Source organism: Biomphalaria glabrata, chromosome 4, assembly GCF_947242115.1.
Source record: "Biomphalaria glabrata chromosome 4, xgBioGlab47.1, whole genome shotgun sequence".
NCBI lineage: Eukaryota > Metazoa > Mollusca > Gastropoda > Planorbidae > Biomphalaria > Biomphalaria glabrata.
Genome location: NC_074714.1, coordinates 53,822,635 through 53,840,552, shown reverse-complemented (window position 1 = coordinate 53,840,552; position 17,918 = coordinate 53,822,635). Strand labels below are relative to the sequence as shown.

The 17,918-nt window shown below is 36.0% G+C and overlaps 1 protein-coding gene across 1 annotated transcript in view; it reads right to left on the bottom strand.

Moving 5' to 3' along the window:
* LOC106061912 (transient receptor potential cation channel subfamily M member-like 2) overlaps positions 1–17,918 on the bottom strand; it is a 35,906-nt gene that overhangs the window by 7,472 nt on the left and 10,516 nt on the right. The window contains exons 7-15 of the mRNA XM_056027897.1: positions 15,467–15,546; positions 13,832–13,932; positions 12,718–12,967; positions 10,810–10,869; positions 8,168–8,299; positions 6,701–6,967; positions 4,577–4,760; positions 3,213–3,351; positions 535–686 (exon numbers count right to left, since the gene is read on the bottom strand). Coding sequence (XP_055883872.1) covers positions 535–686; positions 3,213–3,351; positions 4,577–4,760; positions 6,701–6,967; positions 8,168–8,299; positions 10,810–10,818 — 883 coding nt within the window. The 5' untranslated portion in view covers positions 10,819–10,869; positions 12,718–12,967; positions 13,832–13,932; positions 15,467–15,546. The remainder of the gene's footprint in view (positions 1–534; positions 687–3,212; positions 3,352–4,576; positions 4,761–6,700; positions 6,968–8,167; positions 8,300–10,809; positions 10,870–12,717; positions 12,968–13,831; positions 13,933–15,466; positions 15,547–17,918) is intronic.

Below are 17,918 nucleotides of genomic sequence, written 5' to 3'. Positions count from 1 at the left end.
CAATCTCATTGTCATGAATTTTTTTTCAATACCTTTAAATAGTCTCTTTTTAAGTTATTGAATATAAAAACCTACTATTTTCAGGTCTAATTGTAAATTTGGTTTAATGTTTTATGTAAATAGTATTATAACTGAGTTCACTATTTTCTAAAAATTAAAATTAAGCTCATTGGGACCTCGTGCCTCCTGCAGTCTGACTTTTTTTTGTATAGAAATGTTGAGCTTTAAATTAGTCAAAGCAAGACGAAGGTCTTTTCTAGTTAGTTTAGTCTATTTCTTTGCTTGCTCATTAAGTTTGCTACGTATTAAAACTTGTTGAACCATGTATGTTGTTGAAAAAGCTTAAAAAAACTCCATTTTCGACCCCATTTTATGCCCATCACCGCCATACCGCCCCATTGGCTCCCAACGCCCCCCTGATTTCACGAAATCGCCCCCTAGAGGGCGCTAGCACACCCACTGAAGAACACTGATATAAATCAACTTAATGTTAACAAAGAAAATTAACAAATCATCAACTTCTTGTTTACTTACTGAAAGGATTGCCAACTTTCCTTACCAGGAAGAAGACAAGAGGCAGAAAGGGAGGTAACAGAATTTTGGTCTCAGCATACTGCATAGTCAGCTTAAATCTTTGATATATCCAGATCATGTCCCTTTTGGTTTCGTTTTCCGTGATAGCTTTGCTGAATGGATAAGTATACAATTTATAAATAAAGACGCTGTATAAATTATAGTCACATCCTTTTTATCGGACTACTATCTTATCTTATCCTATATAATACAGACGTTACTTCAAAAAAGAAGATGATTACGTCCTACGCGTCATGCATTTAGTCATGCATATTAACCAATGACTTAAATTCTGCCAAGTCATTGGTTTTCTTGGCTAGCGCAGGCCACCCATTCCATGCTCTAATAGCAATAGGGAAGAAGGAGTGTTTGTACAAATTTGTCCTAGCATATGGGACGAGGAATGTGCCTTTATCTTTGTGTCTTTCAGAGTATTTTATTAAATTTTGATTTTGTATTTACTATGGAATGCGATAGTTGTGTTTCTAATAACCGGCTGGTCCAATTATACAAATAAGCCCTGTTAGAAGACGGATTACAACTTGTGTATTTTATTGCAAACTTATATCAATTTACACTGCCATCTTCGAGTCCATAGGAAATGAGAAATGTGCTCATCTTCGACCACGAAGGAGGAGCTATAAAAATATAATAATATCAATTCACACAGCATGTCAGTCTGTCTGTCCGTCACAAAGTTAGTACACCTTATTTCTCCCACGCTCAAGTTAAAATTGTGCACAATAATTTCTTGCGCGTGACAAAACCATAACTAATTTTTAAAAAATAATAATTATTAGTTAATTAACTATTATTTTGTTTGGTATCGAACAACGGAAAGCAGTTGTTCTTGACAAATATGGAAGGATAAGTTGAATTACTCCCCTTGGGGAGGCCTGAGTTCAAATAAAGTCTTAAAACTTTTTAACCGAAGACGTCATCCTCCAGGCGGTTACCCCCCTTCTTCCCCCCCCCCCCCCCCGCCCCTTCTCAACTGATTTAGACAAATGATGGGATCAAAGCGTATTTCTAAAAAAGCTAAAAGCATGAAATGGCGCCAACTAAATACAGTTGGTACAAATATTTCTAATCGCACAGATGTATTATAGCTAGTCTAGATCTATTACAAATTTAATTACCCAACTTACCTAACCTACTGTATACAGTAACACCTCACCTCAGACATGTATTTTGTGAAAGTATTTTTAAAAACATATTTTTCTTGTTCAATAGTTTAATGTCGTTTATCGATTATTGTTCTATATGACATTCTAATTTTTTTGTTTTTCGAATAATAGTTTTTGTATCGCTTTTTTATTTAGAGTAATTCCAATTTTAGATATGCAAATTAAGGCATTTTTCAAAACGGAAAAAGGCGTCGTTGGACTTGAAAACGTTTCAGCCAAATTTATTGCTGGACAAGTTTCTTATGTCAGAATGGTTCAAATTGTCCTGATTGTTGAACGTCATTATAACGACAAATTTTAGCAATAAAAATAAAAAAGACTCACTGTAAGACGTCTTTACTTAACAGGAAGATAATCTTACAAAGATCTCGCCCATTACGGATATTCGTTAGCTATATTATCTAGAATATCCCTCGCGAACGAAATCTGTTCATCCTAGGGGGCTTTATTGGTGAAAGTTTTGAGAAACACTGTACACTATGCTTTAAGTATAGAGAATTAAGTCGATTTGCGAATATTAATGGGGTGCATGGCTTCCGAACCTGGGGCCTGGACTCTAATCTCGAAATTTTGAATTTCGTGATTTTTAGAGCGCCCTTGAGTCCATTCAACTCTATGGGTACCTTACTTTTTTTTTTTTGGAAAAATAAAGTCGGTTGGCCATTGTGCTGGTCACATGATGACAGCCTGCTCGTCAACCTTTGCTCAATGAAACAGATGACCTTAACATTACCTGCCCTATAGATCTCAAGGTCTGAAAGGAGGGACATTACTTTACGTATATTATATAGTATATTATATAGTAAATTAAGCATTTTACTTTAGAAGATCAAAACTTTATACCTTCTACATCCAATCTTATTAAGATTCATTTTTCTCTTATTGAGATTCATTTTTCTCTTATTAAGATTCATTTTTCTCTTATTAAGATTCATTTTTCCCTTATTAAGATTCATTTTTCTCTTATTAAGATTCACGTAGAATGCTTTTTTATCATTCAATATAGGATTAATATCCGATATGTAAAATTAGTAGTAAAGTAAAGTTCTCCTTTCAGACCTTGTGGTCTATAGGGCAGATGATGTAAAGGTACTCTGTTCCTGTGGCCTACGGTTAACAAGGGTGTCATGTGGCCAGCACAACGACCAACCGCCTTTACTTTTCCCCAACTAATGTCAGGTACCCATTAGAGCTGGGTGGACTCAGAGGCGCCCGAAGATCCCGAAATTAAAAATCCCAGTCTTCACCAGGATTCGAACCAGGGACCCCCCGGTTCGGAAGCCAAGCGCTTTACCGCTCAGCCACCGCGCCTCCTATCCGATATGTAAAAAATGTGAATATTTTGTACTCATTTAAATTTAATATTTAAATATGATTTCTAGTTGTGATTTAATATTCGATAACGCAGTAAAATATTATAGTGTCATTATAGCACTAGTCATGAATACTTACTTGAATAGGGCGACTAGTAAATTGAACATCAGTATCTGAACAAATAGAACATAGCCTGCCAGCAGTATAGGAATGGTGTATCTCCCGTCAGCGGTTGGGCAAGTGCTGTTGGCTTGGTGATTATCAATACAAGCATTATCTGGAGATAAAAGATTCAGAGAATATGCGTCAGTTTTACTATACCTCTATTTAACTTGTAACATCATGGAAACAAATACCTGATTGGAAACTTCTGGGTAGGTGGACGCGATTCTTGAAAACGGATTTTCCTATAAATTTGACAGTTGATGAAATATCGTTGGCCACACTGAGAAAACTTGTCATATAGATTCCTACTCAGAAAAACCGAGAAACCCAACTTAACAACACAAAAATAGAGAGCACATATTTCCTAACTAGTCTAACCGTCATAATTTTGTAAATAAAAAAAATAAATAAATAAATTTTAAATTTGTCTAGAGAACGAGATAATAGTTATCTTGAGCGCATGTAGGCCGTATATTATTCAAGAGTTTGTTAAATAGATGTTCGGGAACTTCTTACGCATCGTCTTCTTAGTCTAGAGCTATAATAGTGGGAAGCGTAGTGGAGAGGCTAACTTAGCTTGTCTTGGCTACCTTGGCTCAAGGTTCGACACCCGACTCGGGCAGAGTTGTGTTTACTGAGGGCCTAAAGGGTTAGGGTTAGGGCAGCCTAAAAGCAGCACGGAAAACCAACTCCTAGATACCCCCTCCCCCCACAGGTCCACAAATGAGATTGGACCAAAGCGCTCTGAGCATGCTATAAGCATGAAAGTAGCGCTATATTAAAGTTAAAATAATAATAGATTTTATTAAAATCAAACACGCGTTAGTTATTAAGAGCTAAATAATCTATATATAATCGGAATGTAATCGAAGTATTGTCTTTCTTTTCTAAAGACTATATTGGAAAAACATTGTTGATTGCGTATCAGATCATAGGCGTTGTTTCAATGTTTCGTAATGCCGCTACATTGACCCTCGCGGTTGATTCATTGTTGAAACACCTTTCAATGATCAAAAAAAAAAAACAACGATGGCTTGATTATTTCTAATCCATATGCGAATTCTAAAAGCCGGAGAGGGGGGGCACCTCTGAGTTTGAGTAATACCACAAACTCTCTTTGAAATCTTATTATAAATTAATTTTAAACCCATTGTGAATATTTCATGAGAAAATAAAAAAAAAATAGATATCATTCTCTCTGATCAAATCCGCGAAAACCAGAAAATCCGCAATAATATTGTTCAAAGTAACCTTACTAAACACCCTTGAAAGAGTGAAGTCTCAAAAATAGAAGCTTAACGTGTCACTGTAAACAAATGTGATATTTTCTCTTCTACCTGAGTAGTGCTCGACTTCCTCTAGAAAATATTCTCCCATCATGGCCCAGAATCCTCTGCGAAAGACATTGTAGACGATGGTTTTTGTTATTTGTTTCTCTGGGTACAGAATGCTCTCCGAGACAACGCAGTAGGACACGAAGAAGATCGCAAGAATCAAAAGGAAATGGATATAGGTGTTGACCTAAGACACAAAAATAACAATGTTTCAATGGCATGTTTGAATAGCTCTTTGGGATAAATATGTTTTTACTCCCTTTCCCTAGTAGTATCTTGGGCTCGTTAACTTAGTAGTATGGCGCCAGGCTTTCCGAAACCTGGGGGAGTGGGGGGGGGGGGAGGGAGGGAGGGGTAATTAAGAGACATTTAGGGCGCTCCTGAGTCCACCCAGCTCTAATAGGTACCTACAATTAGTTTGATTTTTAAAATTCCCATGAAACCACTCAACTCAAATGGGTGCCTGGTAGACATCATAGATTGCTATCTGGTCTTGTGGTTTGCGCGCTGGGCTGTCGTTCGGATTTATCGATGGTCCCGGGTTCGAACCCTTCCCATCCCCCGTCGTCCTGCGGGAGGTTTGGACTAGGAAGTAAACTATCTTCAACTTTGAAGGGACGTCAAACATTTTACAAACACTTTTACAAACATTTTACAAACACTTTTACAAACATTTTACAAACACTTTTACAAACATTTTACAAACACTTTTACAAACATTTTACAAAAACTTTTACAAACATTTTACAAACACTTTTACAAACATTTTACAAAAACTTTTACAAACATTTTACAAACACTTTTACAAACATTTTACAAACACTTTTACAAACATTTTACAAACACTTTAACAAACATTTTACAAACACTTTTACAAACATTTTTCAAACACTTTTACGTTCAATCAGTAAAGCGGTTGGTAATTGTGCTGGCACCCTCGTTACATACAGAAAAGCTTTAAATCATCATTCTATAATTATGAAGTTTTGAACTAAAGCATATATAGTAAAGTCACTATTGCGGAACAGTTTGCAGCTACTTTAAGTTTTCAATTTTTTGCTCCGTAATGTTAGACCTATGGAAAAACTAAAAGTACCAAGGCGTTGCCCATCCATTTTCCGATAAAATGGACACATTGTTTAGTTTTTCAACACATATTTCGATTTAAAAATTCAACTCGACTGAGATAAGGTCAGTCACAATTACGGAACAGGATTTTTTAAGAAGTCACAATTGCGGAACACGGTAAAAATGTCGGAACAAAGCCTATATAAAGTCGTATATAATACTTGAACTCCTTATTCTTTACATTTATAAAAAAAATCAAAGCAAAAGACACTCATTAGATCTAAGACTTACATTTTAGATTCTTTACCTCTTCTTTAATTGTAATTGACGTCACACTACTCTGATTTTCCTTACAAGGTTTATTTTCCACATTCTTTTTTGTTATATTAATATTATATAGGTCTATATGATATTATGATTTGTCTACTTTTTTCTGGACGTCTGGTAATCATAAATTCTATATTATATCTAATATTATTCACTAAATGTTTTTAAATTTATGTATACTAATGCAAACTCATATTTTAATTCCGAAAATCCAAATCACTATGTAAATATTAAGCTAAATGCGCAGGTCAAATGAATAACATCTATAGTGTTCCACAATTGTGACTATCTTTAAAAAGGTAAAAACTGGGTAAACACCTCCCAATTTTAAAAAAATTGAATTCCAGAAAGATTGCTATGAAATTACGTTTTTTCACATCCATTTATAAACTGAAAATTAGGTGTATCATGCAGGTGATGGGTCATTATCATTTTTAAAAAGCCTTAAGCCTTGACCTATGCGGTTCTCCTGGTACGTGAAAAATAATGGACGATTCCACACCTGTCAACTTTAACCTGGAGTCAAAATTAATTTTCTGCTGTTAAAGGAAAACTTGTATATCGAAAATGTAGAGAAATGGACCATGCGCAGTACCGTTAGAGTAGTTTAGCAGAAAATTTCAAAATAAAGTAGATTTTAACTAATTTCGACGAGCTGTTCCGCAAACATGCCTGTTCCGCAATAGTGACTCTACTATAAATTTACAAGCGAAATTCAGATAGTTAGCATACCATGTCTTTTATGACCACTAGCATCGGTCCAAGTAATTTGTTTTGATAAAAGAACTCCAGGAAACGGTACATGTAGAGCATGAAGTTAAGGCACAGCAGGTAGCGAGCTGCAGTCATAACTCTCTGTTCTTCAGGGTTGGCGTAGGCCGCAAAGCGAAGAGACCAGGCCATGATGGCGATGCCTATTGACAGCAGGTCCAAGATGTTGAAAGGATCGCTAATGTAGTACCAACACTCCTTCGCACTTTTACTAATTCCTTGGCAACACTGAGGAAGCAAACATTTTTTTATTCTTTTTAATTTAATCCAAGTGTATAAATCTAAAATATTCAAATTATCCCGTTTATAAACGATGTATATAAATGACAATTTTGGTCTATATATTTATGTATATTTTAAGGACTTTTTCGTATATTTTATAATTTCGGGAGATTTCCAGGAGCTCCTGGTAAATTGACAGGAGGGCGCGGGAAATCTGTTTTAAGTTATACTATGGTTTAATTTAATAATTTATACACCTATAATTAGCGCGGATCCTATGAAAGTGCGGGTCCTATGAAAGTGCGTGGCCCAATGCGATCGCCTCGTTTGCAGTGGCCTAAGGCCGGTCCTGCAAAATAGCGGGGTATGCTACGGCCGCTGGTCGACTGGTGACATATTAATACAGGTCGTGGGTTTCAGGGTGATTTACTTAAATAACTGGCAAAAAGGATTTACGTGTATTAGGCTAAGTGTGTCTCAAGATAAACGCTCTATGTAAAGTGTATTAGGCAATGTGTATCTCTAGATAAACGCTCTATGTAAAGTGTATTAGGCAATGTCTGTCTCTAGATAAACGCTCTATGTAAAGTGTATTAGGCAATGTGTGTCTCTAGATAAACGCTCTATGTAAAGTGTATTAGGCAATGTGTGTCTCTATATAAACGCTCTATGTAAAGTGTATTAGGCAATGTCTGTCTCTAGATAAACGCTCTATGTAAAGTGTATTAGGCAATGTGTGTCTCTAGAGAAACGCTCTATGTAAAGTGTATTAGGCAATGTGTGTCTCGAGATAAACGCTCTATGTAAAGTGAATTAGGCAATGTGTGTCTCAAGATAAACGCTCTATGTAAAGTCCAGATCTATAACTAACGGAAAAGAAAAGTGGATTAATTTTCAGTCAGCTTGGCAAAATATGTAGGTCGCAGCTGGGGCTGCGTGTCCCCGCTAATACTGCGTTCCTCATTAATATTCAGACTCGAAGGTGAGCCTAATTATTAACTATCAGCCAGACAGGATCCAAGCCACTTTCCTAATACGGGAACAAAATGATTATACCAAACTATTGGTTATCTCCCATGCCCTGCAATTTGTAACACAATTATTACTCATGTGATTATTATTATTATGATCTAAAGCCCCCCCCCCCCAACTACCTCCTTCCTAATTAGAATGTCAATGACGACACACATGCACAAATAAACCTACCTGGTCGTATTCTTTTATGAAGAAGATAATTAAGTAGACAATGACCACGGCCTCCAGCCAGTGAAACGTTGTCTGGTGAAGTGTTGAGACCAGGAGGAAAGAGTAAGCCGTTAAGAACAGCAAGTAGGCGATCTGTGGACGCAGGGATTGCGCTGATATAGACTAAGACAGTTGATATCTAAACAGTTAACTAACTTAAGCTTACGATTTCCGTATTTGTTGCGCTGTTGCTTCTGTCGTAAATAGTTACTAAATCTCCAGCTCCATTAAAAAAAAACAACTATTCCTCTTTTCAGCTGATTAATGTCATCCTATGGGGTCTACAAAATATGTAATAACACTTTTTTTAAAAAGAATAAATGTGTAATTCTAACTTTGTAGCTTTGTAGAAAATTTGCAACATAGAGCACAATTGTGTAGTACTTTCCGTTGCTGTAAAAATGCAACATTCCATTTAAAACAGTACAAAACAGATTTTAAAACAGATTTTATCTTATCTTATCTTATATAATACAGACGTTACTTCAAAAAAGAAGATGATTACGTCCTACGCGTCATGCATTTAGTCATGCATATTAACCAATGACTTAAATTCTGCCAAGTCACTGGTTTTCCTGGCTAGCTCAGGCAACCCATTCCATGCCCTAATAGCGCTAGGGAAGAAGTTTTAAAATTTAAAAATGTATAATATGAATTATATTCAAAGTTATTTATTTTGGTGACAATAAAATCAGCAGCCATATACATTTTTTTACAAAATAATGCAAAAAAAAATTATATTTTTTTAAAATTCATCTGCTATGACATGATCAGTTATGGACATGATCAGTTATATGTATATATTGATGTGAACATGGCCTAACTGATGTCATACAATAATTATCTAATTGATCTAATTGTTCTGTTAAGTGTTAATCTCCTATTCAAACCCTCAAGAAAAGATACACAACATTGCCGTAAAAAAACAACAACAAAAAAAAACAACAAAAAAAACAACAAAAAAACAACAACTTTAGTTATGTATTAACTATACTGTCAATATTGCAGTTCACGCGATAATATGAAAAACTACTTAATAATTGTTGTTTTAAATTATGTTCCACTTATATGCATACTAAATAGATTTTTTTCTTTAAAAAAATATCAAAAACATTTCTTTTTTGTAAATGTAGTAGTCAGTATAACAGAATATACTTAACAATACAATTGTAAAAAAAATACTTTTTTGACAAACAATCTAAAACCGTTTGGATAAATGTGTTAAAAACATGGCAAATGGTCATCTCCCTTGTCAGGGTGGGTTTTAAAGGTCTAGTGTATGATTTATTATACCGGGTTCCCCACCCCAACGATGGTTATTAACTTCCTGTCGGGGTTGTAATTTAGTCGTGGCTCGTCTGCCTGGGCACCCCTAGCAATCTAACAATCAATTTTTGAACTGAGTATCACTTAACGAACACAACAAAAAGTAACGTATACTATAGTGACAAACAAAGGTTTTATGGAGTAATGATATGATGAAGCAAAAATGACGAATAAATATTGGTACCGGTAGCATTTACAAAGGCAAATACAAGTTATACATTCTATTCAAACGAACTTTAGCACAACTGAATCTCAGTGCCACAGTCAATCAGGACTCGCAACGCCCACACCCCAACGCCAGGGTCGATAGTCAAATATATCATAACAAAGCCTACAAATCAGACTTGACTCCGGCAGAGTTCCAACCCTAAGTCCCTAAACAAGAAAAATACGCATTCCTTGAGATCGCCATTCACAAGATCATAGGACCAACGACTTTAGAGCTACACCACGAAGAATCAAGTAAAATAAACTAACTTACCTTATACTGGGGAAGAAAATAAAACAAGAAAACCCCATCAAAAGATCCGCCATCATCACAACCACAACAGAGGCAAAGAGGCAATGACATCAACAAAGCGCGACATTTTTGTTGCACAAAAGAGACATCACACAAGAAGCAACTCTAGATGCGCACGACATCCCTTACTAAATAGCCTCCCGCGTTTGTTATAATTAATAGTGAATAGTTGTAAAAATGATGTAATTTTTTGAAGAAAAAAAAACAACAACACAAAAACTATTAGCAAGTTAGTTTAAAAAATCAAATTTTTCTCTTTCAGAAAAGAATATAGTAATCGTTACATCAGACTTTTGTATGGTCTAAAATATCCTGATGTCGGATTTTCACTATAGTTTCTAGTTTACGAGATGTTAACGGGACGGACGGACGGACAAACCACACAAAACTAATAGCGCCTATTCCCCTTTCGGGGGGCTCTAAAAAATGTCAGTAATAGGGAGAATTGTAACCAATCCTTTCAACATAGTTATCTCCCGTTCTAAATGTTATGACCATTAAGTAACCAATTCTTTCAACATAGTTATCTCCCGTTCTACGTTATGACCATTAAGTAACCAATCCTTTCAACATAGTTATCTCCCGTTCTACATGTTATGACCATTTTAAAGGCATCCAAATTCATACAACACTACATCATAATATCACGAACCTTTTCAAGTATGAAGCAACCTTAAACGCTAGCTTCTACTACTATTGCTTTGATAAGTATTATAGATTTCAATATAAAACACATTTGCAAAGTGAAACAACTTACCATATCCATTCGACAGCGTCCTTTGGGTGAAAGAAAAGTCTCTCTGATGTCAGGTTGTAACTGGTTGAAATAAAAGACTGGTTTTATAAATATACTTTTTTATAACACATTAGTTAGAACAGTGATGCCCAACCTTACTCATCCTGCGGGCCATTTTAATTTCCAGCAATCGTGTCGCGGGCCACATCAACAAAAAGATACAGAAATGAAAATGTAATTAACCTGAAACTATTAGAACGTGGAAACACGAGGATATATTACCCGTAGTTTAACAATCCTTTATTAGCAGCTAAAATCAAGAATGCTGTTTATATGTTGTTGTTGTTTTTTTTTAAACAGCCACCCTTTTAAGCAACAAACTTGTTGACTTTTTATAATGTTCTGCAAGCAAGTAAATGTTCTCTCACTTTTCATGGTTGATTCTACATTCAGAGCCCCATCTCATAAACGCACAAATGTTAAAGGCTGTGGTAGCTATCCATTAGAGAATAAATTAGAGCCCTAACTTAGGTAAAGATATACTTTTAAGCCACTTAATTTTATACACCGACGTTTCGGAGGGCCGGAATGGAACCACGACGCGGGCCGGATCTGGCCCGCGGGCCGTATTTTGGGCATCACTGAGTTAGAACATATAATAAATTCGTATGTTTATATTTATGCATGTATGCATGTATGTATGCATGTATGTATGTATGTATAAATATCCTGCATAGAAATCGTTTGACTAATCTCAATAAATCTTGGTATCGATGTTTCTTAGACCATAGGAAATACCGTAGTGTACATTTAATGTCCCTCAGACAACCGGAAAGCCGCAAAAACCAAAATAAATTTATAAATATTAAGTAACGACACTTTCTAACAAATCGGGTAAACAGTATTTTATATTTAATAAAAAATATATTGGCTAAACTGGTAAACCCTTTTTCACAATATACCTTTTTTTTTTCGTGGCAAAATATAAAAAAAAGTTAAGCCATGATTGACTTACATATAAATCCAAACCACTAGATCAGTGATACCCAAACTAGGACGGGTCAAATCCGACTAGTTTATAATATTTCTTAGATATTCAACCATAAAATCCCATGTCATTCCGTAAAACTTCGTTGTTGTTGTTTTTTGTTATATAAGATGGGTCTGTACGATAACGCTAATGGGTCTTAATGAACTGTATGAGACGGATCGTTGTTTAAACACTAATAAATCTAAATGGTTCTGTAAGATAGATCTTTGCTAGTCTATAAGTTCGAACTTTTAGGCTCTTGCGTGGATCTTTATGCCTGGGACGCTAATTTAAAGAGCAATTGTGTCACAGTCAAGGCGGCTCAGTGCTTTTTTATTGTGGTTCAGTAAGGTGCATTACGACGTTCGGTTAGGAATAGTTACAGAGATCAAGAGATCAAGTCCGGTCCACCCAGCTCTAATCTACTCGTAACACGGGAACACACAGTCTTCAAATACACATTATCGATTCGTTCCCTTGCGTGGCTCAAGGGGCCCGTGACTAGCGACACACCGGGTGTAAATGGCTGCCTGGTCGTGCGGTTTGCGCGCTGGACTGTCGTTTGAATTTATCGATGGTCCAGGGTTCAAACCCTGCCCGCTCCCATCCCCCGTCGTCCTGCGGTAAGTTTGGACTAGGAAGTATCCTCAACTCTGAAGGAACATCCGAAACATGTCAAACATTTTACAAACAAACACATGATCACTTCGGATAAGGCGGGACTTCGGACAGAGGGATTGGTGAAGAGCCGATGCCTCATTCTGGCCCTGGATAAAAACCTTTCCTTGGTCAAGAGGTCCATATTAGGGATCGGGAGGTTCTGAATCAAATACACTTACACATATAATTACGTTTACAGATTATCTAATATTTACACTTGAAGATTACATAGTACATACTTGTGAAAAAAAATCCAAATCTTTTTCAAGGTTTGCCCCAAGATCTTTGCCAAGATATTTCGACCAGCTGACACTGTTTACTTCTGCACAGGCTTGATGTTGCAAGAACTGTTTGTTTTCAGTCTTCAAGGCTACGGTAATGCAGGATTCATTAAACTCGGGAATTTCTTTGACCAGGAGATACCAAGTTCTCTTCCTGTCTTCGTTATAGCAGGAATTTAAAATGCCAATAGCGATATCTTCATAAATTCTGAAAATGTTATAGCATAGTTATATTATAACTGCAACATTGGTATAACATCTATCTATCTATCTATCTATCTATCTATCTATCTATCTATCTATCTATCTATCTATCTAATTCTCTTCATGGCGTCACTAAATAGCCGGACTTAACCATTGTGGGGCGCGAAGCGAAACATATTTCGCGGGGCCCTGTTTGGGTAGGGATACGAATAATAATTGAAATTAAGAGTTTGTATTAAAAAATAAATTCGTCTTTGCATTTTATTCACTCTTTACTACGTACAGAATTACCTTATGAGCCTTGTGGGTAGCGAAGTCATACAGTATATCCTAAAAATTTTGTTTTCTACATACATGACGCTCAATAGCAGGATCAACCAAATGTGTCAATCTTTCTTCGAGAATTGTTGACCTCAAGTAATTCTTCACCAGATTCCACAATTACGGGTATTGCATAATGCCGTAGGATAGGCGTTTTCAATATTGAATGACACCCAAAAATGACATTTTTTGTCTATATATTTAATAAATATCGGCGTATGCTACGCTGTAGATTGGCAAGTTAATCATATTTTAGTAGGATCAGTCTAGTATCATAAGGTATATTACGAGAGAGAAAGAGACAGAAACAGAGAGAGAGAGAGAGAGAGACAGAGAGAGATTGAGAGAGAAAGAGAGACAGAGAGAGAGACAGAGATAGAGAGTGTGAGAGAGAGAGAAATAGAGACAGAGAGAGTGCGAGAAAGAGAGACATAGAGAGAGAGAAAGAACGATAGAGAGGTCAATAGAGTTAAACAAAAAGAGTAAGAATTAAGTATATTTAAATTTAAAAAAAGATAACATTAGCTAACCAGATAACTTCACTCACTTTAAAAACTTTGTACATTTTTCTTTTTTATTTTGCGTGTGTGCAGTTTCCAGTTTCTGTTTCAAAATGTACTGCGCAAGTAACGCCGCCACAATCGGGTGCTTGATGAGAATACAGTATAAACAATAAAATAATAGAAGCTACAACGCAGGGGCGTAGTGAGCAAAACGTACTCCCAGGGCAAGGTACTTTCTTGGCCCCTTCCCATTTTCCATGAGCATCAAAATAGAAATATAGGCTGCGTGTGTCACCCCCTCCTACCGAGGGTGGCGCCCAGGGCATCGTGCCACATTTTCCCCCACCCATTACGCCTCTGCTACAAAGAGATATTATTAGACTACAAAAAACTAAGTTTACCAGACGACCAGCAAATAGAGAATTTGACCACAATTTATTTTTAGATCGCGTCTTTCTTAAAAGCCCTATTTTGCAAGTTTACGTCAACTGAATGTTAGTCGGCCAATTTGCTCCAGCATCTGGTAACTCAAATAAATTCTATTACGAAAATTTAAAGATACTATCAGTTCAAAATAAGATTACATTGAGATAACATAATTACAGATAATCTTATTGGTCCAAACAAATAGAGCGGGAATTAGGGCTTTGTCCACTTCAGTCTTAATCAAACATAACGATATAGATGCTAAACCAACAAAATTATATAACAAACACACACACACACATAAGCAGTGAGATTCATAACAAACGAATATTCACATTTGACTAGAGTAACACCTTTAGTAAAATCACTAAATTTAGAAAGCCTTCAGGACAGAAGGCTCAAAAGTAAAGTAGCAATCATACATAAAACACTGAACCATAATGTTCAAATACAAAAACAAAATTTAATAAAATACTCTGAAAGACACAAAGATAAAGGCACATTCCTCGTCCCATATGCTAGGACAAATTTGTACAAACACTCCTTCTTCCCTAGTGCTATTAGAGCATGGAATGGGTTGCCTGAGCTAGCCAGGAAAACCAGTGATTTGGCTGAATTTAAGTCATTGGTTAATATGCATGACTAAATGCATGACGCGTAGGACGTAATCATCTTCTTTTTTGAAGTAACGTCTGTATTATATAAGATAAGAAGAAGGTCGATACATTAGGCTCCTATGTGCTTCTCGGTGACGACGAATGGTCTTAAAACACCCTGACAGAAAATGGAATAAAAGAGTTTTAAAATATTTCTGTTCTTGAGATAATTGACATGAAACAACCACTTCGTCCTAATCTGATGAAAAGTCTTTAAGGATTTTACATTTCTGGAAACTCATCTTCCATGATATAATTTGGACGCTAGTTTAATACAAGTAGGCGAGGTGGCTGAGCGGTTAAAGCACTTTGCTTCCGAACCTGAGGTCCTTGGTTCGAATCTCAGTGAATTATAAATCACGAGATTTTTAGGGCACCCCTGAGCTCACCCAACTGAAATAGGTACCTGACTTTAGTTGGGGAAGGTAAGGGAAGTTGGTCTTTGTGGTGGACACATGGCACCCTGCTAGTTAACAGCTGGTCAAAGAAAACAGATGACCCTAACATCATTTTCACTATGGACCGCAAGGTCTGAAAGGAGAACAGTACTTTGCTTTTGCTTACATACAAAACAGCAGATATATTCAATAAACTTACGTCCACTCGACTCCAGTAGTACAAAGATGCCTCCAATTTATTTTTCTGAATAAGTTCGAGAAACAGTTTCAGAAAACATCCTGTAAGAAGAAAATGTTTCAAATGTGTTACCATAATCAGAAAACTAAGAGTGGCGCTATTCTTTATATAGAACAATGGTTCTCAAACGTTTTACTTTTCCCCACCCTGTAAATATACTCAGTCTTAATTTGATAATTTCTCAAAAACGCCGAGAACATTAATAAGAGTCTGAAAGATAAGAAGATACAAATAAAACTCGAGAAGTCAAAAAAAAACTCGGCCAATGAAATAACTTGGAAGTTACTAGAACAGGAGGGTCCAAAAATTCGTCTGGTTAAATTTTTATTACAGCGGTTTTCAACCTTTTATGCTCGGCGACCCCTTTTTACAATCCCCCACTCTGCCGCGACCCTCCCCCCCCCCCCCACACACACATACAGCAATTGATGCATAGACAATAACAATCCATTTTTTTGGATGGTCTTTGGCGACCCCTCATGGGGGTCGCGACCAACAGGTTGAGAACCCCTGGGTTAAAAAACTAGGCAGTTCCAGTAAATGCTACACTGTAGAGAATTTGTTACAAATAAGAACACGTTACTCGACAAGTTACTATAAAATATCAAATAGTTTTGGAATAGCTTTTAGTATTTCGCATACAATTATTAGGTATTTGACTCTAAAGCCTCAGAAGCTAGGAGTGCAGTTTTGAAGACAATTTGCAAAAAGGACAATGGCCGCTATTAGTTTTGAGTGGTCTATTTGTCCGTCCGTCCCGTTTAGATCTCGTAAAGATATTAAAATCCGACATCATAAATATTTTAGACCATTCAAAGTTCTGATGCAACGGCTACTTTTTTTTTCTGAAAGAGAAAAATTTAATTTTGAAAATCAAGTATGCAAGCAGTGTTTTACACCATTTTAACAGCTATGCACTATTTATTGGGAAATAAAACACGGTGACTCTATATAGTAGACCAGAATGTATATCAAGAACTGTTGTATGCAAATGGTTTAGATTTTTTTGTCAAATAACAAAAAAAAAATGTATTAATAAATTAAATGATTTTTGTCATCTTAACAACAAACATTTGGAAAAAAGTGTTCATTTTTTTTAAAAGAGAAAAAAATCTATTTAGTATGCATATAAGTGGAATGTAATTTAAAATAACAATTAACTAGTGTTGTTTCATATTATACACGTGATATACAATTAAACAAAGGAAAATATTGAATGTATTTGTTTTCTAATTTTTAAATTTCTTTATTGATAATTGAAATGTTTCTTTGTTTAGGCTTTGAATTAGAGATTGACCCTTTACAAAACAATTAGACCAATTAGATAGTTATTCAATAACATCAGACTAGGTTCACATTTATCTCTTCACAACTATCAGTTTATCGAATATTAACAATGTAATAATAATAATAATAACATTAATATATCTTCGAATCGTACGGTATCGTTTGTTGAACAAACAATACAACGGTATCGGCAAAAGGTCTTTTGTTTCTGTATCGAAGGAGATAGTTGTTGATAGTTTGTAGTTCATAGTTTCTCATACTCTTTCTGAAAATTTTCAAACCTGCCCTTTTACCTGACCAAGCGGACCACAGTTGGGTGGATTTTGAGTTCGTGCTTCGAAACAAACTGTCTTTGTAACCGTTTCTCGTAGTTTACCGTACCACTGCCGCGTCTAGTTACGTCTCGATACGGCTTTAGCCGCAGCGTAAAAGGGGAGGGGTTAAAACAAATGTATATTCGTAAGACGGCAGGGTTTCTGTCCAGGGCTTTTTGCAAGAGAGGATCTGAGCCTCTCAAGCCCTCACTCTAATGGAGTTTGATGATGATGATGATGATGATGATGATGATCACGATCTCAGATAAACTAAAAATATTTAACCGGGACTGCATCAAACTTTGCAGCTGTCACAAGAAAAGCCACAAGCTACATCTAACAGCTCTCATTAGTTGGCCTTATTCGCGTAGCAAAAGGGAAAAAGTGGGGGGGGGGGGTCATATTCTGTATTGTGTTCCTAGATGAGCAGATAACCACATATTGTCACCATCTACTTTATGAGGGAACTGAGGGAGTTGTCTGTCCACAGGCCACACCTCTACACGGTTACCACCAGGATTGCTAACTTGGAAATAAATGTTTATTAGGAGGTTAGACTATAAAACACACACCTACAAGAGTGATTATTTGCTACTCAAATTAAGAGTATCTATCTATCTATCTATCTGTCTATCTATCTATCTATCTATCTATCTATCTATCTATCTATATATATATATATATATATATATATATATATATATATATATAGTGTTACGATATTCTCAATCAGGCTTTCTTCAAACACTACTTAACAACACAACAGCACATCTAACACAAGAACTTGACAACAAGAGCTTCAGTAACAAAGT